This window comes from Sabethes cyaneus, chromosome 2 (genome assembly GCF_943734655.1).
Source record: "Sabethes cyaneus chromosome 2, idSabCyanKW18_F2, whole genome shotgun sequence".
Classification (NCBI taxonomy): domain Eukaryota; kingdom Metazoa; phylum Arthropoda; class Insecta; order Diptera; family Culicidae; genus Sabethes; species Sabethes cyaneus.
Genome location: NC_071354.1, coordinates 170821597 through 170849561, shown reverse-complemented (window position 1 = coordinate 170849561; position 27965 = coordinate 170821597). Strand labels below are relative to the sequence as shown.

At 38.7% G+C, this 27965-nt stretch overlaps 1 protein-coding gene across 1 annotated transcript; it reads left to right on the top strand.

The window, feature by feature from the left end:
- Nucleotides 1-607: 607 nt before the first annotated feature.
- On the top strand, nucleotides 608-27412 carry LOC128735031 (uncharacterized). The gene is made up of 5 exons (XM_053829490.1): nucleotides 608-743; nucleotides 9926-10082; nucleotides 16440-16668; nucleotides 26070-26267; nucleotides 26544-27412. The coding sequence occupies exons 2-5, from the start codon at nucleotides 9973-9975 to the stop codon at nucleotides 26844-26846; spliced, it is 840 nt and encodes a 279-aa protein (XP_053685465.1). The 5' UTR covers nucleotides 608-743; nucleotides 9926-9972; the 3' UTR covers nucleotides 26847-27412.
- Nucleotides 27413-27965: the final 553 nt, after the last annotated feature.

Sequence of the window (27965 nt, the reverse complement as noted above, 5' to 3'; positions counted from 1 at the left end):
GAAAAGTTGCCTTTTATAGCTCATTTTAAGTTCCGTTAAAGATTGTGTGATAATTGTCTAACTAAATTATGTATGAGAATTTAATGATTTTAAAGTTCATTTGATAAAAAATAGAAAATTTAAATTAAAAATATATTAATTTAGTTTTAATGTCAAAGCTAGGAACTCATTACAATATGAATGTATACTTTTTGATATACGGTAGGTCAGGTCACTACATTTACATTTTATATCTTTCGCATTTTCGAAAGGTATATGAGACGTGCCAAGTTTTCTAAATACACGACGTTCTCAGAATTCGCATTACTGCTAAAAATTCTCTGTTTCGAATCTGCACGAACTCAACGAATGAATTAGTTAGTATTCGTTATAATTTAACCTCACCACCAGACCAGAAGATGCGGTGCACTAGTCCTTTCGAGCACACCTGCCCATGATCTAACTGCGTCCATTTCAACCTACGCGCATGACTCGTGCGAACGTATGAGGTACATGTGCATGTGTGCGCGCATTCGGGTCCGGGAAAATCGAAGAAAACGGCTTGATTCATAAAATTGTCTTGCCGCGGAAAATTCACATTCAGTAGTGAACGAATCGCTTCGGAAGACGCGCCCAGAACAGACAGCACAGACGAGAAGGAGTGATCTCTTCTTCGAGTTAGTTATCGGAGTCTGTTGAACTTTACTATTCGCGTACGATCGTTGCAAGTTGGTTATCCTACGTCCGGTTTCGTGTTTATTTAGGTAGGTTTCATTGGAGTGATTAATATTTGTTGAAAAAGTAAACTAGAGACCTAATTTGATTAAATACTCAAGCATCACGTTTTTTACTCTGATTCTGGTGTTTTAACCGATAGAAGTGTATTATGCCAACACATATGACCAGTGTCTTCAAGTGTATGAAAAAATTACGCAACGTTTCTTCGTTCGTTCGGAACCAACATCGCTCGTTTTAGCTTGCGAAGTGAAAATGGCAAACAATTTACGATTTATTGCTTGCTCCAGACGGGCGCACATTCCGAGTCAATCTATCATATGTCTTAAACGGACCTTGTATGCTATGAATAAATATACAAACAGCTGAAAAAATATGTCTTCCTGGATGCTACACAGAAACCCGTTGATGGATAAATTCCGAAACGCGTAAACGCATATGAAAAATGGACTCTTGAAACCATAAAAATTGAGTTTATCGAATGTGCCATTTCCTGTACTATAAACATTTCAGGACGATATACTGGAAAGCAAGCTAGAGTGTATGAATGTGATTTTTCCGATTCTGGGACTGCCCAAAAGACGGCATTTCTCCCGACATGGTGCCGGTGGTGAGATAATAAAGTAAAATTATTTCGCTTTACTTCGGAGCTTGTGGTTGTTATTTTAAACTGCAAATGATTTGCTCACGTGACAGAACGGTTAGCGGAAATTACATTGCACGCGAAAAGGTGTTTAAATTGTGCGGAGCAAAATAAACATTGGAAAATGCCATTTCGCAGGTGCAATCGGGTCAAATTTTCAAGGAGACACAAGGTTTTGAGATTGGCAATACCTTTTACTTTACAATACTTACCTATATTATTTTGGTGATTTCAATACGTAATTTAAGATTTGTGAGATCCAACGAAAATTAAACCGCATGGATTTGATTTCGAGTCGAAGTTCTTAAGTCTATGTTATCTCATTGGTATTTGTTATTTATAGCTGAGGACCATGAAGTTCCTTTACCACACTAATATTTGATAACATTTTAAAATGGTTTCAAATGTATTATAATTAAATGAAAGTTTATTGTCAATAAACAGAAACAATTAGTTGACGTAAAAAAGAGAAACTTTCAGTTTCTGGAACATATGAAAAGCGGACACAATTCATTGTAAATTCGGTAGTACAGTACAGTACCCGGAACTACTGCTGTCTGTGCTTTTGTAGATTATTTTAGTTTATTATGTAATAGAATCCTGCAAATATGTTCAAACTATATTTGTTGATCAAAACATATTTGTACAATTTACGATTTGGAGCAAAAATGCCTTTAGACTCTATGGATTCTACGATTTACAGGATAGAGAATCACAGGATTCTGTGATTCACAGAGATATAGGATAATTTCAATGTGTTTTCTTATATCATTCTGATATAAAATTTTAGTACTTACAGTATAATTTGGGCCTAGTGTTTTAGTTAGTGTGCTGTTACTGTCTACAGCAAGATAATTCAATTTTGTGCGAATCTTTGTATTTTTCATCTAACCAGTAGCCAGTAAAATGATTGCATGTATGCAGCAAAGTTGTCTGCCATTCCAAAGCATAAAGTAAGTGTCCAGAGATACCAAAACATTACATAAGTATTGGTTTGGAGTTGTTTTCTCCGAATGGGGAATTTATCACTAAATTTAATACAGCGAAGTGTAAAAGTTAACACGAAGTTCTGCAGGGTCCGGCACCCAAAGTGTAACGAAACCGTTGTCGCAGCTGTCAAGCTAACATAAGCTTTCTGTTATTTTACTAAATGACGGTTCTGAGTACTACTTACAAGCGTTCAAAAGCATTCTGGCAAAACTGGACGCAAAAAAGTTATAAGGGTTGGAAATCAAAGGTAATAATGATACTGATTCAGGGACAACAAATCGCTTCAAGTGATCAAGAATATAGAAGCGATCTGATTCAGATTCATTGACATCAGTAGAGGAAGACTGTCCAGAACGCACCGTGGGGGTAGAATGGCCCATGCTATTAATTGTTTAAAAACGCGGAAACTATTTGGTAAAATTATGAATGCGCATTTTATTTTGGTGTAAAACAAGCTAATTCATAATTGTGTAGAATGTAAAAGCATCAAACATAGCCACATCCAATAAAATCAAGCGATTATCCGCGATCTCATTCCACATGTAAGAAATCACAGTTTTCTCTTAAGCTTTTACCACTAGTCGGTATGCAAATTTCATAATAAATACAGTCTATCTAATTGATATACTGTCATACTCGATGATTCATCACAAAAACGGCATTAACTAGGCATGTTTTTCACATATATTGCAAAAAACTTCAAAATACAAAACAGGGGTAGAATGCATCACAGCGGGATCGAACAGCCACAAAATATTTTTAATTTGCAGTACATCTTTTGTTTCGGATATTTATTAAAAATGTAGCAATATTATGTATTGTATAGGGCTTAGAATTTGCCTTAAACCCAATTGTACATTGTTTAACTTACAATATTTCATCACACATCAGTTGGAGAAAAGTAGATGATTAAATTTTATTGCCAATTATGTTGAGATATGAACCCATTACATCCCAGCAAACAAACGTATGTAACAAACGCTATAACGAACGCTTCCGCCATTTCGGCAGCCTAGTTTTAGGAGCAACACGTGATTATATTTTTGCTGGTTGCGTTTAACGCCTAGCTGGGCAACTTGGTGCGTTTTGGCCACGGGCTTTGGCGTTTTGCCCCACATAATGATTTTGACTCTTGGCAAAAATCGACAAAAATAACAAAAAATACTGGTTTTTGTTAGGAAATTTCACCACGAGTAAGTGTAAAAAAGATCCCCAAGTCTTCTAGAAGTTGAAAAACGTGGAACAAACACGCCGTTGCTCTGCAAAATGATGTTTTGCTTAAGCGGTGCATTCTGCACCACTTTACCTTACTTGGAAGCGACAATTGCTTTGTCGCGATCTTTACAGATTATGGTTTGGGTTATTCCAAGGCAGAAACCTCAATGCGTAGTTCATTCGCAATTCTTTTGAATCGCTTCAATTCTTTTGATCCACACATCATGGTATGGGCTCCAAACCACGGCTGCTGTTTCAAGTGTTGACCGCACAACTGAGAAGCAGAGCAGTCGTTACAGCGCGCGAGGCCCTATGCAGATTAAGCAGCGAGAACTTTTTTTGTTTGCATGCCAGAAGGGAATTGGATTAAAACGCCATTGTGACAGTCTTAAAGATCGTCTTTTGGGACAGGTTTCTATTGGTGTCACGGTTTACGGACTGCTCAAACCCATTGACGAAGTTGGACTAGATACTTGTAATCCTGTGCCCCAATTAGGTACATGGCTAATAAAATTAATGACTTTTTGGGATTTGGGCTATATATTCGGTATGGATTGAGAAGGAAACTTCTGAAGAACATATGCCTAGATAAAGCAAGAGCCCCGCGATAGCAGAGCAGATGCGCTGAACTTTCAAGTTCAGAGTTACAGGTGTCGACATCATCCAATATACTTTAAATAATAAAGAGCGAGACTGTGTCCAGTTAGAAGTCCTCGGATTGTGCGTAGTTCACTGTTTAACTGTTTAGTCTACAACATAGTATTTGATTCCAACCAGATGCTTTCTTAACAGCTTAACGGTGCGCAGCCCAGTTCAGTTTTTATATAGAATTATTCCGAGGAGTTTGACTACATTATAGAAGCTCAGCCTGACACTAAGCGTGTAGGGCGCTATATATCTGCATATTAGCGTTGGTAAGAGGAAATGCTTATCAACTTAGGAACTATATTGGCTTGTTTCATTATCCCTGATTTTTGTTTTCAGGTATAATAAGTTGTCACATAGTTTTCGAGCCGTAAATCTCGCATGTGCATAGTCTTTTTCGATTTGTTAAAAAGGAATTTTTCATATCATAATTTTCGTAATGACTGGCTTTACAGGACAATTTTCGAACATCCAGCTTAGTCTCATATAACTGGTGCTTACATACTTACATTATCCATCTAGCTTCCCCCATCTACCGAAATACTTATGAAAATGCAGAGGATTTTCTGATCTTTAGTAGCAACAAGTACTGGACTAAGATTCCTTCCCATCCCACCAAGACCCGCATTCGGACGTGGTCGGCGTCGGTATTGATCAGCATGCAGGGACCCGATAAGGTTGCACAATGAGGAATAGTGTGCTGTCCCAAGTATACTTTTTCCAGCCACCATTTTGCAATTTTAATCGGTCCTGGTCAATAACGAAGTAGCAGCACACGGGCGGTATCCTATGCTTATGCTTATTACAGAAGCTCAGCCTGACAGTTAGACATCAGTATAGGGGGAGTAACAATACGTTTTTTTTTTCGCCTAGTGAATGGTATAACGACTATTTTTGTGTGGTTTCCTTTGGTGGCATAAGCAAAATGTGTCAGCCACCAGAACTACTTGTGGACTTCCTTTCATTGCCAAAATCGTGAGCGACGTCTCTCCCAATGATACTATGATTTCTCTGCTCGAAAACATTTCTTGAATTTTGCTCATTGTAGTGTGATCGATTTCATTTTGAAAGAGAGCCACACATGATTACACCACAGCCGTAATAATTAATGCGAAGGGCATGTTATCGAAGGCGCCTTCAATATTAAGGAAAGCGAAAAACACCGTCTCTTGATATTTGAGCGTTTTCTCGATTAACTTTACTCCGCAGTTCAAAGCGGTTTCTGGAGATTTACCGTGTTGGTATGCATGTTGATTTCCATGGAACGGATTTTTTTTGAAAACTCATTGCGGATATAGTTATCCGCGATTTTCTACATCAACTTGAGAAGCGTTGATGTCAGACTTATTGGTCTGAAAAATTTATGCATGATTTTCTTTTTCTTATCTGCCTTAGGTATGCCTTTAGGTATCTACCTACTTTCTGACAATTCCCCGGGATATGTCCCAAAGTGAAATCTGGAGCTCGGAAATTATAAGGCTATCCATTTTCTGTAAGGAAGTGGGTAGAATACCATCCGGATCTGGTGATTTTATGGGTCCAAAGAGCTCAGTGCCCATTTAATCGAATACTCGAATCAGCGTGCAAGCAGAGTCGAGTCGCCAGGTAATTATCAATATCCTCAGATGCCCAACAACTATTCGCATGCAAGGTAGTGGAAAACTAGCCAAAATAGTGGACGCAGGAGGACATCGTTCTCTTTCTCGTGCCTTCAACAGCAAGCCCTCTGGTTTTGCAACACGGTTTTCTTGAAACAACCAACGTCCGCAGTCACCAGCCATCCCAAATACAAGAATTCACTTATCACTTGTAGTTCATCGCCGTCAACAGTTACCGTCCATGGAAGGCGTGCGTTTGTCTCTTTTGAGGCTCTTCCTTCCATGTATTTACCCCAATTATTATGTTTACCCCAATCCAGCTAGACTCCGTTTTCAATCTGGATTAGGTTGCCTTCGCCGTTGCACAGTTCCTGGTTATGAGATCAAAGTCATCTGCAAACCCGTACCGTGCCTTTCATTTCGATGCCCGCTCTTAAAATCACCCCCTAAAAAGCGATCCCGATCAAATGAAAATAACAAATTTATAACTGGATGAGTTCTTAATAACAAGTTTTTTATTACAGAAATCTCCTTTGCGTTTTGTTATAAACTTGGTATCGTTAGTAGTTAAAATAACAAAAATTGTAACAAAATCCGCTCAAGGTATATCACAATTCTATCAAATTATGCTATTATTTGATCAATTTTATTTCACGATAAGTTACAAAAACCAGCATTCTGCCCTGCTTTTTAACTAAAATGTAACAAACCGCGTTATAAGTAGGCTTCATTTTCGATTTTTTGCTCAGTAGATGCTCATTAGGCTACAGCGCCTTATCGAAACAGAATTTGAAAAAGTAGTGTAAGGGGCAACTGTAGAGTTTTTTATTATCTACAATATTGTTCAAGAAAGTATAGCTTTATCTTTTGTATTTATGGCGTTATGAGGCTGCTACCGCGTTGGTAGCCAAATGAGTGCTCCAAAAATGAAGCCTGGTTATAAGTAGCAAAAAGCGGGATAGATTCTTGGTAAAACATTTCCTGTGTCGTAAGTTTTACTATAACATTTATAACACACTTTGATAGAAATATCAACTGGAGCTACAATTTTGTAATATTTTTGTTAGAATCATCTGATCGGGATGTTGAAAAGTATGCAGGATAAAGCTGGAATCACACGGACCGTCAGCGAACATCATCGGCAACGTATCGTAACGGAACGACAGTGATGGTCGCACGCATTTTCAATGTGCGCATTCACACGCTTCCGGAACGTCACATCATGGAACGTCAAGGCACTCGTGTGAATGCGCTCATTGAAAATGCTTGCGACCATCACTGACGTTCCGCTACGATGCGTTGCCGTTGATGTTTGCTGACGGCCAGTGTGATTCCAGCTTAAGACCTCACATTGTCTCAGCCCTCGTCGCGTTTTGAAGGGACTCGAGAGCAGGGCTGTCCTGAACTCAGTGCACCTATTTTGCTTATTTAACTGTAACACTTCAGCCATGCAAAATTCGAGAATGTTATGTATGGGCCCCATACTATGGGGCATTTAAAGAGTCAATTATTATCCATAAGATTGCTGAACTAAGTATTGCTCTATCTTCAGTATTTATGACGCACTCTCACTTCACACTTGGTGGTGCGCAGAGAGAGCTCTTTGTGCACCGCCCAGTGTGAACTGGGAGTGCGCCCTAAATACTTAAGATAGAGCAATACTCAGCTCAGCAATTTTATGGATAATATTTGACTCTATAAATGCCCCATATTTAATATTTTCGCATTTTGTTTGGTTGAGGTGCTACAGTTAAATAAGCAAAATAGGTGCACTCAGTGCAGGACAGGCCTGCTCGAGAGTGTCTTTGAGATGCGCACGAAATACATCACTCAATCCACTGTAGTTCTGGTCAGTTATGTCAGTCTGTCCGGAAAACCATGTTTGTGCATTAGGTATCTGCCATAGCTGCTCTCGAGTGACAGTATCGTATGCTGCTTTGAATTCAAAAAAGATGCTTTGAGAAAACAAACTGTTGTTCCGACAAATCTGCCGGATGGTAAACATTTGACGCGTAATTGCGTAAGCTCCCATGATGAAACCCGTCTGATAATTCCCTACGAAACCTTGTGCTATCGGTGACTACCGGCGTAAACCTAACCTATGTTAAAGTAATGGTCTGGTCAGCAGTGGAGCAGACAAATAGGTACTGCCTCTTTAATCTTTTCTCATAGGTACATAGATAGGAAAGTAAAATGTTCGCATGGATCATTTACAATTGCAAAGCGTATTTCGAGTAATTGGACAGTCGAGCTGTTCAATTAATTTATTTATTATGAACTTTTCTATGTGGTACTAAAACATCACAGAGTTTAAATAAATGTCGTCTGAGGAAGCACACCAGCTGATATCATTTGTTTTACACATTTTTTCAAATATTTTTAACTACAGCGCAATCACCGCAAAAATTAAAAGTAAAGTCAGTTCTTATGAATTGTTACTCTAAACTGTTTGAATGCTTTTTCATTCGATGTGAAAATACTTTTTCATGCACTGCATCCCTTGAATTCATACACAAGCTAGCTAATTAGACACCACTGCATTATTTGGTATTTACGGATACGTCTCCAAGGTAACAATACCCAGGCTCATTGATAGTCTCCAGTGTTTTACATACAATTTGACACCCACCATCGTATCCGAAATGTTTACAGTAGGTACAACTCATTAACTTCACTGCAGTCTAAAAAAGTGCCAAGAAAACATTCGAGCTTCAGGTATAATACGGTTTTATTTTATCTGCTGTGTTTCGTTTGTCTGAGTCCGCTGATTTTGCTTTACTTAAAACTAATTTGCCATTTTGCGTCTCTCACCGGTTCTCGAAAAGTTATTTAAAGCGCACTATTTTCTCTGCATCTTGTGGATGTGGATTTTTTTACTGGGCGGGGAGAAACCAACATTCCTTAAGTGCGATGCGATGCGAGTTTTTAAGCTGGTTTACTTCTCTTCTACAAGTTGGCAGTTGTTATGATTGTGCAGGTGCGAAAAGTGAAAATGAACTGCCGAATACTCACCTTCATCGCTGGGTGTTAATAAATTTTTACTTGATGCTTCAACTGTTGAGCTATAAACCGTGAATCCTTGCAGCGAATGCACAAAAATATGATCCTCTTACCTTTCCGTTGTGCGCAGCTTCATCAGCATGATTCTCATAAACTTGTCACTCAAATGAACTAATTAATTACTTATTTTAATGCATCGGACAGGCTGCATTTGGAAGCGACGATGCACATAATCTGAGGCGAGGAGAAGATCCCAAAATAAAGCAGTGGCACCGTTACTTCTAGCTGACATCATTTTCATCTTGTGAACATTAGCGGCTAAGGAATTTGTGGGTTGGAAACATCAGAATGCAATGGCTAGGTATATGCCTAGACTGGATAATTTTAGCATGTGTTGATAATCAACACCTCGCGACAGCACCTGATTGTGTCAGGTTCAGCTATGCAATAAATCGTACGCACTCGTTGCAAATAAAACAAAAGCAACATGTTCAAATTGTGTGTAAATACAAACTAAATTTAAATCTCAAATGTCAGGCTATCTCAGTACTGCAAGCGATCGCCAATTTGAAGATTCTATCCTGCAAAGAAAATATAAAGGTCCGGCTTTACCGGGAAACTGAACGAGGGTGGTAGTAGGTATTGATTTGGGTGGTGTAAACTATGTACGTACCACATGAATAAATCTATTCTCGGTTATTGCACCGGCACCGGTTGCGGCGTTAAAATTCATTTCAGTGGACAACGGAATAGGTTTGCGGTATCCAAGGGTAGGGAAATAGTTTATTGTGTAATATTATTCTGTTGCTGACCATTTTCTACGCCGGCAGTCTACGTTGGGGTAGGGAAATTCTTAATGGATACCATGCTGAGATAGTTGCACTGATTGAGAGATTTAGAGAGATGTCAAGTAGCGAAGAAGAGGTTCAAAGTGAACTATTTATAGAACAAAAATTCTGTTTCAACAGCAAGAAAATGTGACTGGCAGGTGCCTGACCCACTTGAGTAACAAATGAGTAAGGGCACACTGCCATCGAAAAATATATGCTGATTGTATTCATGAAGTCGACCGTTGAATAAAAACTTTAACTAAATCGTAATATTATGCTTTTTATTTCAGCTAACTAACCCTTCTTCTGCTTCAAACTAACCCCAAACGCTGCCAAGATGAGCCGACGTCCCGGAATGCGTACTCGTGTCTACGCCTCAAACCTCGGCGTGGTGGAGAACAACTACAAAGAAGCTCTGGCCCGACTAGAGAAAAGCCGCCGACCATCGTAAGTAAATTCAAAGTCACCTACACCCGATGTATAATATGCAAGATCAGATAAAATTGACGAATTAACCAAACTAACCTTGTGCGTTACATTTGTGCGGTCTGATCGCGGTCGTTGGGCCAACTGGCGGCAGAGCGGTCAGATTATATGTATGTTTACGCAAATAAATTATTCTTGTCGAGGGTCCGCCTGGTTCGAAGCGGCTGACATTGCATCCAAAACGGCGTCCTTCCCGGCGTCGTTGGTTCCCAGAATAGAGTTTTTGTTCACCGATAAAAATGAGCCAAAGTTAGCTACAAGACATCCAAGGTTACGGTAGTGTTCATATCGTGTAAACAGACATTTGTTATGTTTTAAGAATATTTTTTTTCTACAAAATTTGGTAGGTGTGCAATCACAATATTGTTTCGTTAGGTTGCTTATGAGGTAATGGATTAATATTATTCATTTTTCTCATAATCATGGAAAAATTGCGGCTGTTTGAAACAGCATTGGGATTAGCTTAAATCTGTTTGTATTTAGTAGAGTATAGCCATTGTTATTAGTTATTAATTTGTTATTTGTTTGGTAAAATTTTACCTGAAAATCTATTCTGATTTTAAAGTGTCGGTTTATTCCATGTTAGAATTTCTAAAGGCACATTATGATGCAAGTTTTCGAAATTGGAGACAAACGAATGACATGTTAATAAATGCAGTCAACATTGGAAATGGTTAAAAACTTTCTAGACATTAATTCTAACCGGTCCTTTGTGGTTAGAATCCAATTATAATTGGCTGACATAAGCTTGGTAAAGGGAAACGAATTATGAACCTAGTAAGCGTTGCTTCAATGATCTCCCTTTATCTAATTTTCCGCTTTTCCCCTTTACGTGTTGTTCTACTCTGTTGGATACTATTAAACACCTTTGATTTTTTGCAGATTTTTTTCAACTACTAATTGTCAATTATCTAGTGAATTCAGGGCAGTTAATGAAATCAAGCATTGCATGTAGTACTGATGGTAAAGCATAACTATGCACGGGGACTTAGTCTGTTCCATCGCAATTGCCTGTGAAGCCTAGAGTACACTAATAATACGACGAATAATGGCTGGTGTCATTGTACGCCGTCACCAGCCAAGGTAGATAGAAGCGTCAACTATCTCGAACTAATCATCGATCATCATGCTAGTGCCTAAGCAACGTCGGTTAGTCCCGGTTCTGCCGTCCGGCATATATTTTATTTTGGTGTATTAAACTTCAACCCTCTTGCTTTCAACTTGCCTATCGTTGGGGCTACAAAAGCATTAATTTTTTAATCAAAACGGAGAGTCCCATTATAAACAAAAGTAACTCTCCGCATTGATTCAAAATTTAATGCATTTTGAGCGCCTTGACGTCTCTATAATCTATAGTCTCTGTAGTTAGACCCAATGTTGCAAATCAATCGAGAAACAATCGATAACGCTCTCACACGAGCGATTCGCGTGTAAGAGAAGCATAGCATTCAACGCTTATGTCTCTGACGCAAATATACGACAGACAACCGCCGGTACAATGTACATACAATCTGCTACCTACATATTGGCGAGCGCAAAACCTCGTAGCGTCTTCCGGCATAGCCCGCTCACGAAGCCAACAACTCGCCAACAGTTGGCCAGGCCAACAGCCCGTGAGGGGTGAGGGCTAGCGGCATACTATGATGTATGGATACAGCTTTTGCATTACTTTTCCTTTTCTTTTCCATCTTACGCCCTCGCTTACACTCGCGGATAAGAATAGGAGCCTTCACAAGCGATCGGTATCAGCTGTTCAGGTTGCAATGACGAGCGAGAGTGACGACCTGTGTGCGAGAGTGACGGCGCAAGGCTAAATACACATTCGCGAATACTCGTCGTAGTGCATGAAAAATTAAGAGCGAGAGTCCGATAGAGCATCTCATGGGCGGCATGTTCGTTAGAACGAGAACGCGTGTATGAGAAAATTAGACCATACGAGAACGTGTGTCGCACTCATTGGTTGGGGCTAGCATCTCTTCCACGTTTCAATGTAATTGCATTACACGTTTCGAGTTTTCAATCGCGTCGGTCTATTCCGATTGTTTCGGTCCGTTATTAATTTTTGACGTGTTCATTTTTTATGGAGGTGGCTTGTAGAGTTTGCGACACCAACCACTGCCGTTTTGGACATTACGAAGCTCGATTGAGCACCCCTTTCTGCTTAGCGTACGAACAAGTTTCCTATGTTTTGATTACCCGAACTTCCCTTCATTAATCTTAACCCAGCTGATACCGTGTAGGAACAGGAGCTGTTGGATAAGAGGCTAAGAAGCACTGCTCAGTGGGATTTGTTTTTCGAAAAAAGCCCTATGTCTTAATACCTCAAAATGCCGCTGGATTAGCTTCAACCTTTTGACGTCGGAAGATACTTTTAAAAGTATTCAAATAATAGGTTTTTTAGCACCATGCATCTGTTTCTAGCTGTTTCAATACAAAGTCAATGTTTTTGGAATCCGTGGGATTCCCAAAAAAAAAAACTATTTTCATGTAGAATCCAATAGTGGGTGGGGGTTTATCTCAAACGATACTAGAGATATTAATCTTTCCATCTCTGTATACTGAGAAAAGTAAGGTAAAATCCCTTTATTTGGCTAAAACTATGAAAAGCAGATGCGTGCCGTGACAAAAACCTATACTAAATATGTTTACTCTGACCTCAAAAGATCCAAGATAACATAAGATCGTAATAGAAAGTCCATATTAAGTCGTATGCATATCAATTTTATTTTGGAATTGCACAATGATTAGAGTATGTCAAAGCGAAGTGTACAATAAGTTGTTTTGCAGTTGTGTGTGTCATCATATACAATTTATGATCGTGAATTATAAAGCAGTATAGAGGATTGTAACAATTAGTTATATCTTAATCGTATATTGAGGAATATGAAGTTGCGTGTTCCAAAAGCTATTGTATAGAATTCAAGATAGAATTACAAATGATTGTCAAAGTTTTTGCACGAATGTTGCCTCCACTTTAAAAATAATATTCTTATATTCTTATGTGGTGTGAAATATACTTCTTTCGTGCGGATATGACTTCGTGCGAGATTTACAAACCAAATTGTTTGCTGGGATTGAATTTGGCCCAGTGGCATTTCAAGATATTAAAAAGAACATCCTTTTAATAAATTTAATAGATCGGTAAATCGATTGGGGTAATTAGAAACCGGAACATTTCAACCGCCGTTATGTCAAACAATAGAGAGTGAGGCGTGATTATGTCGAGGTGCTGATGAACGTCGAGTGAGATGGAATCATTGAGGGATCATCAACAGAATAGTGCTTGGTAATGATGGACGAGTTGTGTATTCACCAATCATGGACGAAGTGCAAAACGAAGTAGTAAAACGAGGCCTCTGAGAAGCTTTCGAAAGTCTGGAGTGAACTCAGTTTCTAAAATTTATTTTGCAAACACGCCGTCTGTTTATTGATTTGAGGCAGCGTATGATCAAGTTAAGCGAAATAAGTTATAGTTAAAGAGAAGAAATCTTATCGATTTCGCACAAAACTCGCACCATCGAAGACACTTAGTTATCTCGGTAGTGCTTCACGACCATGAAGCATGGATATTGAATGAGACCCCGTGAATTCTTGGCTACTTTTGGAGTGTATAATTCTCTGATTAAAATTGGGTAGTAAGCTGGAAGATGGACTAGGTGCATGCGCCACGAAGTATACTGGACGTAAAATTCAATGAATATAGTTAAGTCAATAAAACACGGCGGGCTGGACATGCAGCAACAATGCCGAATTAGTAAATTCCAAAGCTTTTAATTAACAGCGATTTCGATAGAGGTCGGAGAAGATTCCAGCGGAACGCGTATTAGGGGCGACTAGATAGCACTACGGAACCTAACAACTTGAAAGTGTATACTGGATTCGTTATTTACCACTAGCACTTGGCAGTTGGTTTCATTCGATTGGTCATACCTCGCTGGCCTAATAAGCCAGTCGTCATATGTTCGAATCTCGACTGGGAGAGGCCTTTTTTTTCCTTGTTGGGGACCTTGGACCACTGCGACCAGTTCTTTGATCTATTGTGGTGTGTCCTCTTAAGGCTTAAGACTAACTGTCCCTGCAACTGTCCCAAGTAGCACACTTTAGGTCTATTTAGTTGAAGCAACCGAATTACGACTGAAATTAGTCCTATTTAGGTTACCACAACAACTTTGCAACAACCGTGCTAGTAGGGGTCCTGCACTCTAACAGTTGGCTGCGAAGTCTGTCGTATAAAAAACAGAAGGTTAAGTTTCGATAACGGAATGTAGCACCTAGGCTTTGCTTTGCTTTGCTTACTTGGCAATACTCAATTCAGTAATACTGTAGATAATAATTATCTCTGGAAATATCCTATACTTAAGTTTTTGCTCGGTTTGTTCAAACTTTGCTCGATTTAGTAAAATCCGACCACGTATATCAGGACTCCCTGTTCATGAAACTTATTCGCGGAATCTTGGATTTGCTTCTACGGAATCCATCTGTCAGAACACTAACATTTCTAGACTTCTGAAATTCTGCGCCAGGCAACTTGGATCTTGTTTTGTATTCACCACCACTGGTAGCTCGATTGTTGCCTCGTTAACGTTCAAATGGGTTTTGGCTTTGTTCATCAATTTCTTAAGCCGTATTTTGCCGAATCGCATCATATATGGGAGACTGCTCAGGTTGAGACCAATTTTGTTTTCGGTTCATAAAACTTAATCAGAACGTTTTAATTTTACGAATGTTATACATCATTGGAAAGGTATTTTTATTGTCTATACAGAAAGAATTGCAAAATATTTGATTTTAAAAAAATAAGGAATTACGGTCATTTCCGTGAAAGTCTTAAAAATTGCGAATAAAAAATTGTTGGTGCAGGTTGAGAAATTTTTTGTTTTTAAAATAATGTACACAAAATCCATTTTATTTGCACATATGATATTTTTCGAACATCAAGCATTAAATTTAAACCAATTTCCTTTGAAAATAATGGACAAAATAAGACAAGTGACAGCGACCGGTGATGGACGCCAATGTTTATCTGACCGTCAACCCAGTATAGAGCATTAAAATGCGCAACACTTGTTGCAAATAAGTTTACCTTGCTTACATAGTAATTTTCTAAAATTCTAAATTCTAAAAATTTTTCTATTTTCTAAAATGAATAAAACGCTGCAAAAAAAATCCGACCATCCGAATTCGGATTTCTCAACCTGCAGCACAGCCATGCCATTTTAACATCCCAATTTTGTGATATCATCATAATCAGGGATGGTTCGATCACGGTGACTCAATTTTGATTCATTTGACAGTACCGTCTAAATGGGGCCAAATATGACAAAGTTATGCATTGGACATTTGTAGGACAGGTTATTATCTATAATTTTGCTGAATAAAGTTTTGCTGTATCTTTTGTAGTTATGGCCCTACAATGCTAGTATCTTATTAGTGACTAAATGAACGTTCATTTAGTCACTGATGAGTTACTAGCGTTGTAGCACCGTAACTACAAAAGATACAGCAAAACTTCGTTCAGAAGAATTGTAGATTAGACTTAGTTCTACAAATGTCCCATACATAACATTGTCATATTTGGCTCGGCTGAGACGGTACTGTCAAATGAATCAAAATTGAGTCAAAGTGATCGAACCATCCCTGATCATAATTCATATATATGTAAATTGTCTTTGGTGTTGAAGAGCACTTTAAAACTTATCAAATACATCAAGAAGGCTTAACCGATTGTTGGAGAAAAATAAAAAAAGCTAAAAAACTTTGAATAGAAAATGAAGAACAAAAACTCTAGTCTCTCGTCAAATGTTGAACAATGAACTGATGATAAAAATACTAATAACAAATCAAATTGAGAAAATATTTTTCAAACGTGTCTAGCTACACTAAATAAGATGTCCTTCATTTTTCAAAGCTAGAAATCACAATCATAATGGAGTAGTATATTAAATAAATCCTAATATTTGCTAATTTATTTTTGAAACATATGGTGTATATCTATATTTCATAGAATTGTAGTAGCTTCCACTCACTTCTTTGTTTTGACCGGCGTATGATAGATCTAATACCTTCCTGCTTGATAAATGCACGGTTCTGTCAGTTACAACTTGCGCTATCTACACATTTCACTACTAACGAGACAACGTGTGGGAGGCCGTAGCACCGCTCGGGCCGATTCGAAAACGCTTCCATTAGCACAGCTTCTTCACAGGCCTGGCTGACGCAAATGTACAGTTGCTGCTGAAATAGAACAAATAGATTATCGAGATGAAAAACGATAACCAATTTATCGTGTGTGTTTTTCCACTTCTCTATCCCGTACAGATCGGCCGATCGTGAGACCAAGACGCGCGTGTCGCCATTTTCCGTCAGACCCGCGTACGATTTCAATGGATCCGAATTCGACGATGAACTGGCGGCTGCTCGCTCCCGGGCTTCTCGTGTCATTCACGAAAAATCCGTCATTGATTCGCGATCGGAGCAGCTGCGTAGCCACAGTCTAGCGCCAGTTCCGATCAGCAGTGCCCTGCTGGAGAACGATTTCGACGACCAGGTGAGATTTAGAAGACGTTTCCTACTGCGACGCTCGAACGTGAATGCCGACAACAGCGTGATCTATGTTATCCCTCTTCCGAGCGATACACACTTTTTCCCGCGATCCTACTTTGATTACTATAATGACTACTATAATTACCACGGTGGATGCGGCTGCGGCTGCTAAGAAACTTTTATAACATTTCTTTATACCTCTTCACTATCTACCTGTACCCGTACTAATCACATCTCGTATTTTGATTACAATATGTTTCCAAAACTATGCTAGGAAGAGTTACGCGAGTCAGTCACATAACACTATTTATTTATGTATTTATAAAGTTTTGCATGTTGATGTAGCACCGCTCCGTGAAAATGTATAGATTATCGTAGGAATGTTATTCTGTTTTATGTACGAACTGGCTATTGATCTTTCTTGCCATGCCCTTTAAATTGTGTGGAGAGTTAGATTACTCGAACGAATGAAAAAAAAAACCTTTCGATTTAGTATTAGAGAAACAAGCGCTTGTTACTGCTAAGTTTTGCACATGCATGTGTTATAAAAGTATATATCCATTTATTTGCCAATAAGAAATTCGACCGAAATATTCGATGACTTTTACTGAGCTGTTGCTTTGTTCCCATAATGTTAGTATACACAAATCATATATATCGTTTTATATACACTAGATTTTATACCCAAAGCATCTTTGTAACACGACGAAAATATTATAAACAGGAATGATGATAATAAAATGTGATATTTCTAGAAATACTCAGTACCTTGTGTGTTTATTTGTCGTCAAACGCTGAGCATATCATATCATACGCGAGTACATTTACATGTAAAACAAATCAAATCGACGGCAAGCTTCTTCTAAATTTAAATTTGTTGAAATAATATTAAGATTTGATGAAACCATTGCGGCTGGCGCTTAACGTGTATCATGGAAACATATGTAATCAAAAATAACTAATTCGAAATACTAGCGTGCTCATTTTTGCTTGAAATGACAGCTTACATTCTGTATAAGTCATCAATAACACTCTAATTCTTTTCTAACCCAAACCGATCCTTACTTATTGACTGCCTAATGTTATGGTTGATAAATGACTAATAACACTCCCATACAACGAGGGCAACACTACATAACAAAATATAATGTTGTACTGTTCTCACATTTCTTAGTGACCATTCACATATTAGGTAACGCCCTTGGTGGAGTGGGATGTGTATCGATGTGTTACATGGCGATCAGCCATCTATACAAAATAAGGGGGTGAGGGTGTTAATAAAAATTAAAATATGCATTCAAAAATTTATGACCGTTCCCTCAACACACTTTCCTACTGAAAGTAACTAGCCTGATGCAAGTGAGAATATCTTACTGCAAAAAGCATTGTACGTGCTTCGCTCTATAGTTTTCCAGTTCTAAGTAAATTTTTTGTTTAGTGGCAAAAAAATCTTCGTTAGATTTTCGTTAGCCTTTTTACATGCAGAAAATTATTTAAAGATTTTCTCACTAGCGTCTGTCTAAAAGTCTGTCTAAAAGTAAATTTGGACGAACAATCTATAACTCGGGACTGGAATGTCGCTGAAAACCCCATAAATGGCTGGATTGCAGTATTTTTATTCAGCTTTAAGTTTCACAGTGTTACATTAGACCATTACAAATATTTAAAAAAGTTTTTGTCCCTCCGGTGTTGGGCCACTGAAGGGGGGGGCGAAAAAAACAAAGAGAATTTTTTAATCAAGCAAAAAAAATATGGATATGGAAATTTTAGGCATTTTTACTTAAAGTTTAAACGTGAAAACCAAATCTATTCTTGCTTTTAATAAAGGTGTCGTTATTTTTCATGCAAAATCTACGAACAAAAAGACAAAAACGAAAGAAAATTTTTTTGGCCGAGTTTCGGAAATTCCACTGTTTGAACTTCCATTTCTATTTCGTGCTAGAAGCGTTAACTAAACTCGTACACTCATTTTTCGTGTTTTTCAGGCTGTAGAGCTCACAGACAACTAATTTTATAAAAAAAATTAACTCATATCCTACAAATTATTTTTTTGCCCCACGATTTTTCAAGCCAATTTCCAAGGGGGGGGGGGGGGTGACAAAAACTTTGAAAATGATTTGCAATGGCCTTATTGCATTTCTCTGATTCAGATATAAAATCTCGAATTTTTCCTTGATAGAACTTCTCATGCCCTGTACAGTTAAAGGTGCGACTGAATTCAGTATGTTTCTACCACTTTGAACACATTTCTTTAGCACTGTTGATGAGTCTCCTCGCTTCGTCGAAGTCGTTGCTCGACAATTACCCAAAATTTTTCAATTAGTTGAAACTCCAGACAATTTGGAGGGCTCATCGCTTTTGGCATGAAATTTGCATCATTAGCTGCATACTATTCGGATGCCGATTCGGATGTTTACTGGCACCTTATGATTAATACCCTTCTCGAGTGATTAAAATTCCGCGTGGTTTAATAGTTGGCATCGTACCTTCTAGCCATATCCCGTAGAAAGATGGCAGGATTGGACCTAACGCACCTCAATAATCTTCTCCGTCAGCTTTCGGTTCCTAGTTCCGTTTTTTTTAAACGTTCTTTGTCACCACTCCAGACTTAAGTTTTCCTTACAAACTTTTAGACCATTACACATGTTGATTTTGGTGTTTTCAGCACATTCGCCAACTTTGATCCAGACCACACTGGATTTTCCAGGTGTTTGTGCTAGATTTCTGACGTCGATCGAGTTACATTCTGTACTGCTCCGCAACGTGGAAAAATATTTTGACGAAACTTGCACCAGTTGTTCTTCACAAATATGTTCAACAAATTTATATCAAATGGTTCCAGTTCCTACCACAAGCGGCGTGCCGGTGACGTACGAGGGGCGTCCAAATTTACTTTTGGCCAGGCTTTAAAATCAAAGCAAAAACCAAGCAATAAATAATTGTCTATATCTTCGGTAAAGCAAAGCAAAAACACTATTTTTTGACGGCAAATAGTAATAAACCACCGACAGACAGTTTTGTAGTGGACAGTGCTGCCAGATTGGTGTTTTTTTGTTAATTAGGGGGTACATGTGTTTCTGTGAAGAAAGAACATCGGAAGAACTGGGAAAAATGATATGCAAACTGTGAAAAATAATTAACCGTCCAGGTGGGACTTGAACCCACAACTCTCAATCTGCCAAATTGAGTCAAATGGTTCTTACAAATATATTTGGTTTTCAATGGAAAGATAATTTTGTCACCACTGATTGCTTCGTTCCTTATGAATGATATTATAATATTTTTTCGGCTGAATAACCAATCGAAATCTTAATGATTTTATATATTACTCTTGTTGACTTTTTATAACTGTTATAAAGGACGAGGCAGTGAGAATAGATGTTCAAGGCGTAGTAAATGACTGAAGCATAGTAAGTCGAAACGTCCGCTGAAAACATTTTAGTTCTTATTTCTCACCGAAAAAGTCAACAAGAGTAATATATAGAATTTTACGGTGACAAACCCCAACAATCTTAATGATTTTGTATTTAAACTGTGTGAAATGTCAAAACATACTGGCTGACAGCATACTGGCATTATCTACCATTCCCTGTCCTAATGTAAACTTCAGCTGTTTGATTTCTTGACGAATCTCGGGGCCCGGACCGATAACGCGTTTGTGGGCACTCCCAGGTTAACTTCTGTTTCGTCTTTTTATGTTTTATCAACTTTGAGATGCTCATCGAAAAATTGCTTCCACATGTCGACCAACTCGCACTCGTTTGTGAACAGATTTCTCTTCTCGTCCTTACACATATCAGTTTTCTGCATGTATCCTTTACGAAATTGGTTCACCTCCTCGTAAAACTTGCGCGTGTCATTAGCTCAGAATAGTTGTTCTAACTCTTCCCGGTCTCTGTCTTCCTTCTGTCGCCTCGGTGTTGCAATGACCGTTATTAAAAAAGTAAATAAGCCATCGAAACAGTAACGTCAGCGACAGGATGTCCTGGGCTCAAAATTTGACAGCGGGCCCAAATCAGACTGCTGGCAGTTGAGTGAACCGCAGTGCTGACATGCTATCTCATTATCGCACACACGAGATGTTGGCAGCGAAAACATCGTTGCCTGCCCTTGGGGTGGAGGAGACGGTCAAAAATCACCCCTGGCATAGCAACCAATGTTCAGAAGTGACAACACTCAGCATTCACAAAAGTTGATAGCTAAATGACAGCTCTAAGTGTTTTTTTGTGTATGTGGATATTATCACTACGACCAGCATTGTGATCTATTGTTATCCAGGTGTTGTTCCGCACTTCGTTGTTATTGCAGTACCGTGTACCCCCGTTGGTATAACCTTCTTTAATCTGAACATTTTTAATCTGTACCCCAGTGGTATGAATGCGTTCACATTAAAAACCGATCAAGCGTCACACACAATTGACGTTAAAGAGGACCGGTAAATTAAAAAAAAGCAAAAAATCTTAATGCGTTTCCTCTTGCTCATGAGCTTTGGCAATATAGCTCATATGCAACTTATCTCTCTCCAGCACTCAAAATAGACCATTTTAGTCGAAACTGCCGGGCCAATTTCGTATTATACAAACCGAACCTTTAGAATTCGCGCATGTTTGAGATGATTTCAAAACGTTTGTTTTCGTCCAATCAAAACAACAAGTTTTTAGGGTGCGTGTCTTGCGCATGTGTGAAAATGAATAGAGTTACCAAATATTCAGATTAAAAATGAACTCGCCCAATCTGAACGAGCTGTTTTTCATATTAGCGGGGGTTGAGTGTATCGCTATAGAGTGAGCGAACTGCTTTTATTATCCGTGTTGTGTTTTCACCCCTTTTTTGCCTCTACGCTTCTTACTACTTTTCAACCAATCTAGCTCTTGAGCCAGGAAGTGCGGAGACTAGTTACAATTTGTCCTTGGACAAGAGGTTTCATTCGCACCTCGAGCAACTATCATTAACCAGTCCCGGCTAAAGGCTTCATGGTCGGTAAAGCAGAGTTCAGCACAAAGTGAGGGCGTGCATGTGTGTATGTATGTGTTCCTTACTACTTATGCATTACCAATCTCGTTCCTAGAACCAGGAAGCGGAACAAGCTATAATTTGCCCTTGAACAACCCTTCAACAACAACTTCATTCGCACCTCAAGCAAGTACCACTTTTATAACCTGCCCTGGCAAGAGGCTTTCATTGTTAGTAAATGCCAGAAAGCAGTAGGAAGGATGTGGAGGGGCCTGAGAATAAACCCATGCTAAAGTCACTTAACATCGAATGGCCTGATTCTACTAAGATTCGAACCCACGACCACTCGCTTGTCGAAGCAGACTCGGTAACCTTGCGGCTACAGGCCCCTTCCTGGGTGGTTTGTTTACATGACCATAGTAGTCTCGTTTTGAGTGGTCGTAGAAAATTATCTAAGAGGTGAAGACAAAAATCTGATTTTAAATTCTAAAATCATGTAAACAAACTTCCCACTACTGTGACGTTCTATAGTAAGACGTTCTATAGTAAGGCATCATTCTGGGTCATAAAACTCCCGATGGTACGTAGAATCCGATTTGCGGTAGGATGCCTGGTGCATCATATTCGCCAGTTAAAAGCTTGCAGATAAATAAAGATTGCGAAACCTGTCTACGTCGACTTAGCGTGCTTAAACCCAACAGAGGACAGCGGTCTTCGTACGGCGTTAAATATTGGTGATCCCTCCAGAGTAGACGACGGAGCGCATAGCGAACCCGATAGACTCGTGCGGGTTCCAAACGATGCTCGCAAACTCCAGCGTCGGCCAAACAATTGTACAATAGACAGCTTTGAAGCAAAGCGGGTCATTGAATTCACCAGCGATCTTAAGTATGAACTCAAGACTACGATTGGACTCGTCAATGGTGGCAGAAATGTGAGACTTTATGCGATGAAAGCACTAGTCCTTACGCACCAGTTACTAAAGTAGTCCAGAAGCTTCTGTAACATTCTGCAGTTCTCGAATCGTCTAACTACAAGATAGATTTTTAAATCATCAGCGAAGAAAAACCTTCATTGAGTAGTAACGCTGCATCATTTATGTAGATACAGAATAGCAGTGATCCCAAATTGCTACCCTGTGGTACACCAGAACTGTTTGTATACGCGGCAGTTACCAAGTTGTACGAACAGTTGTCTATCCGTGAGGTATATTTCCAACCATCTGCTCAATCTTGTAGCACACCCAAATTTCACTAGCTTGCTCAAAAGAATAGTTAAATTAATAGCTTCGAAAGCGGCTTTCAAGTCAGTATAAACTGTGTATAAACAAGTGCAAGTTGAGCATTGACACTCATACTATTTACGCAAAACGATGTCGAGTTCACCAAATTTGTTTCAACAGATCGCCGCGAAACTTCTGTTTTTATACGACAGACTTCGCAGCCAGCTTTTAGAGTGCAGGACGATTGCAGCGCTAGTTGCTACGATCCTATTGACTCTAACAGCCTCTTCCAGTCGAGATTCGAACATACGATGACTGTCTTGTTAGGCCAGCGTCTTACCTCGAAGTCACCTGGGAGGCCTCCTGGGAGGAATCCATGTTGTAATGTGCTTGTATAATTCTGGCTAGCTTAAAATAACGTGTCTTTCATGACAGTCTTGAATATTTTGGATTCAGCACAAAGAGTGGTTATTCCTCTGAGGTTCAAGACATTGCATTTGTCTCCTTTTTATAAATTGGAAACAAACTGGAACTTTTCCAAGAAGAGGAAAGTATTGCGCCACAGTGACAAATTAAATGAAGTACTGTTTCACAATAGCTGAGGAATTATACCAGATCCAGGCGAAAAAGACGACTTATTAGCGGACGAAACAGAGCGCTCAATTATCGTAAAAATATCCCTGTTTAGTGTACCGAATGACTAATTCACTAATTCACTAATTGTTCTGTAACTCACACGTTTAGTAGTATAGCGATTATTTGGTTTTACTCCTTACAACTTTGCTCGATTGCTGAGGCGGCTGAACCTATCATTACGCTCGGTGCTGACTAGCCTGCTTTCGATGTTATATTCAGTTTCCCGATAGCTGTGGTGTTTAAGAATGTTATCGATCGCGATTTAAGCTTCCACAGAACGGATTTTGATGGCTTTTCCAAGGTAGTTGCACACCTCGACTGGCAATCCTTGTTATTTTCCCCTGCTGTCGACACCGCCGTTGATCAATTTATTCGCAGTTAAACGATGTGAACAGTTTGTACAAATTTTTGCGATTCATTCTTCAACATCCCTTACGTACCACAAGGGAGCCACATTGGACCACTCATTTCTACTTCGTAAATTAAATGTCAGCTCTCCTGCCACCTGACTATCGGTCTCTATATGCTGACGATATGTAAAAAATTCTAGGTAATTTAAACGGACTTCGATTGCATTGAGCTGCAACACATAGCAAACAAATTTGAAGGTTGGCGCTTGAGTAAAATGCTTCCTATCAGCATATCAAAGTGTGTGCCATCTCCTTCTACCGTGAGAATAAGCCTATTTCGCATGGGGTAGTGTGTGATGCGTGTACGGGAGTGTTAGAACTGGGAGAATAAAATAAAACTAGGTATTCGGCTACCTTATACAGCAGGTGGTAACCGAGAAAGCATTGGTGCGAATTCCACCTACCACTGCCCTGGTATATTTTTGATCTATAACGAAATTTTTCAGTTCATCCAATTAATCATTCTTCGCATCGAACCCTTGCTTCCATTCCGTTACAAGTAAATTAATAAAAAGAAGAAGGAATAAAAAGAAAGTACTACTAAAATAACTAATTTTTAGTAGCATTTTATCCAAAATCATTATAAACTCTTAATCAGAGGAGTTGAAATACTTCTGATAAAGTTATTCCTGAGTACAGAGAGAGTGTTATTACCGCATTTATGGCCGATTTCAAGAAGTTAGATAATGAGTGTGCTATAAAATCCAAATGATCTGGGTAGTGACTTAATTACCAATTATTTCGACCGCTTCTGTTGTAGCTGTTAATACAGTCATGAGATTCACCTATCTGTCTACCCTATTACCGCTACACTCAACCCCCGCTAATATGAAAAACAGCTCGTTCAGATTGGGCGAGTTCATTTTTAATCTGAATATTTGGTAACTCTATTCATTTTCACACATGCGCAAGACACGCACCCTAAGAACTTGTTGTTTTGATTGGACGAAAACAAACGTTTTGAAATCATCTCAAACATGCGCGAATTCTAAAGGTTCGGTTTGTATAATACGAAATTGGCCGACTAAAATGGTCTATTTTGAGTGCTGGAGAGAGATAAGTTGCATATGAGCTATATTGCCAAAGCTCATGAGCAAGAGGAAACGCATTAAGATTTTTTGCTTTTTTTAATTTACCGGTCCTCTTTAACGTCAATTGTGTGTGACGCTTGATCGGTTTTTAATGTGAACGCATTCATACCACCGGGGTACAGATTAAAAATGTTCAGATTAAAGAAGGTTATACCAACGGGGGTACACGGTATTTATAACGTATATAAATATAAACAAAATTTCTCAAGGCGCCTGTCATGTAAAATCCATCACATCGAAGTGCATTGGTTACCGATTGTCAAGTGAGTACAAATGGAATACATCATTTAAAACATGACAAATGAGTATCTAATACAAGTTTCTATTCCGAGAAGCTTCTGTTCAATTAGAGAAGTATTCCACATTCCGATCAGGTTATGATTTGTTGCAGAACAGCTGACACTGACACATTGACTGGCAGTCTACACAGTTCTATGCCGCTCCAAAACCTAAGTTAAAATGCAAATGTAATAAAATAAACGGTTATTATCGCATGAAAAAAATGGCAAGATTTATGTAAAGTAGTCATTTGTAATGAGAAGTCATGGTTTAGAAGGTACTAAAGTCGAGTATTTTTGTGATTTTTTCTCGTCATGTTTTGGTTGTGTGACATTGTAACGCTTGTGATTCACTCGATAAAAAATTGAAAAAAAAAAACACGAAACAAAAAATTCAGAATTGTCATCCTGTAAAGAGCTGAAATCGGCTAATCAGTAAACTTTCTAATACGGCATGCCACAGTCTGAGGAGGAACCTACAAATTGACCACAAACCTACGACACTTCCCGAATCGCCTCATCAAAGGCGGTTCACTGTTATGTTCGCATACCAAAAATATGTGTCACACATTCTTGGCTCTTGACGAACAATCATTCGGTCAGTTTTTGCCAGACACCGACCGCATTTGCTCTAGTTAAATCACATCCTCAGTCATACAGGGCGTACTCTCGGTGAACAAGTACCCAACGTGTGCGGTTGGCGTGGGGAGCAGAAAACCGATCTTATTTTTAAAACACAACTAAATCGTCGCTTGGATGGGTGTGATTCAATAAGCTGTTTTAATCTTGGCTGTGATACAAATCATTTTTTTCAGGTTCAAGCAACTCTGAACCGGATCCGGGCAAACAAAAATCTGCTTAGTCAGCTCAAATCCGAAGATGCATTGGAACAGGTTCGCACCGAGACTCGATCCAAACTGAGCGAGCAAACTAGCAAAAAGCTAGCGGAAAAAATGTCCAGCTTAGAAGATGCAAATGATTTTGTCGATCGATCCGTCAGGAAAACTCTCAAGGTACAGTACAGCTTTGCTGAAAAGTAACTCCCAAAACCTTCACTAATGTTTCGCTGTTTTGCCGCCTAATTATGCTAATAAAACTTTGCTTTTTCTTTCGCTTTTGCTCTACTTACTCCTGCGCTGCTGTAGAACAAGTATCGATCTGTTCTAAATGGATTGCGAAGTTCAGAAATTTACTAGAGTTTCTCTATTTCGGACCGTCATAACTTTAATCCCTGTTTTCCAATGTTCTGTGCATTCCCGATCAACCCCCCAAACTATCATCCACTGTAGATTAGAGCATCCGCTGACAATGCTACCAAGAGTGCCCTCAAGTGGAAGGACGAAACGGCAGAATCGTTTGCGGCCAAGCGGGCTAGTGACACCAAAGCTCGCCTGCAGGATCTGGACCAAGAGATGTTTGAGTTCGAGGAGAAGCAAGCCGCCCGAGCCCGCCGCTCGGCCCAACTGAAGAAGCTGCTGGCAGAAACGGCGTGCGATGAGCTGATTCCGGCCACCACAACCGAACAAGCTGGCACGAAGGTGACAACCGGAATGGTTCGGTTCAAGGCGCAGAAGAAGGTTGTGTCTTTCTAGAGACTGCAATCTTGCTGCAGCTAGCTTAAGTCAGTCATTTTTATATACGTTAAATATTTTCGTGAAATGTATAAATTACTGTTACAATTGAAATGAACAAAATCGTACTCTAGTATGTAGGATGTTAACAGGATAATACTTTTTCACTGACATTAGGCAGCCTTTGTTTTCTCTCCCATGTCTAGACAATGTTTTGTAAGATCGAGACATGAAAAATTGCTAAGATAAGCATTTTAAGTTGTGAAAAGTTAAATATAAAGATACGTAGCCGCTCGGAGGAATGAGTAACACCGAACCGAATTTACCGAGGTGAATATGAAATAAATAAAAGACCCGTGCTCTCGCTTTTGTCATTTTATATTCTGTTGATTGAACGTAAGGAATAGCGTAACAAAACAAATGTCTGTTTTAAAAATATCTTAGTGATTTTGATCAGTAGTAGCATATACCTACAATAAATAAAAATAGATAATTTGTTCAAGCGATAGTCATCTGTACCAAAACTAAGAACTATTACCTTTCAATTTATAGTTTACCTTCATAACTTCATATGAAATAAAAAATTATATTAGAAACTGAATTATTCATACATATTTCATTATTATTTCATTCAGTATAATTTCATTCGTAACGACTAAATTGCATAATTTATTTATTGAATTGGTTTCCGTCTTACTAAATTATATAGACGTCGCTTTTATGATTTATAATCAATAACTATCTTTGGACTATCTTTTTTTCGTATTAGGAATTGCAAACAGCGAAGCGCAGTAGATCAAGAAATGTATTTTTTTTTATTGATATTTACATGATAGTAATCAAGTTAATATAGAAAACATCATGAGTGATTAAAATGTCGACAATTGTCTCTATTATAGATACTTCAATACTGTTCATCGTGCTGTGCAACAAGCAACAGTATGTATTACAGTGGTTGAATATCACTTTTACTTTTTATGTTTTTTCTGACCGTAGTAATAAATCATATATCTGAATTCAACCATTACGTAGAACATCTGTTTTCCTAGAAAAAAACGTCATCTCAAGATATCAAAAAAACTAGCATCCACTGCTTTGTACAGCTTCTAAGTTAAAAGTTTAACGGCTTTAAGATTGGCA

Excerpts from the sequence above, each read along its gene's own strand:
- LOC128735031 (XM_053829490.1), top strand. The coding sequence starts at position 9,973 with ATGAGCCGACGTCCCGGAATGCGTACTCGTGTCTACGCCTCAAACCTC. Across the intron at positions 10,083-16,439 it reads GAGAAAAGCCGCCGACCATC|ATCGGCCGATCGTGAGACCA; the intron begins GTAAGTAAATTC and ends TATCCCGTACAG. Across the intron at positions 16,669-26,069 it reads AGAACGATTTCGACGACCAG|GTTCAAGCAACTCTGAACCG; the intron begins GTGAGATTTAGA and ends CATTTTTTTCAG.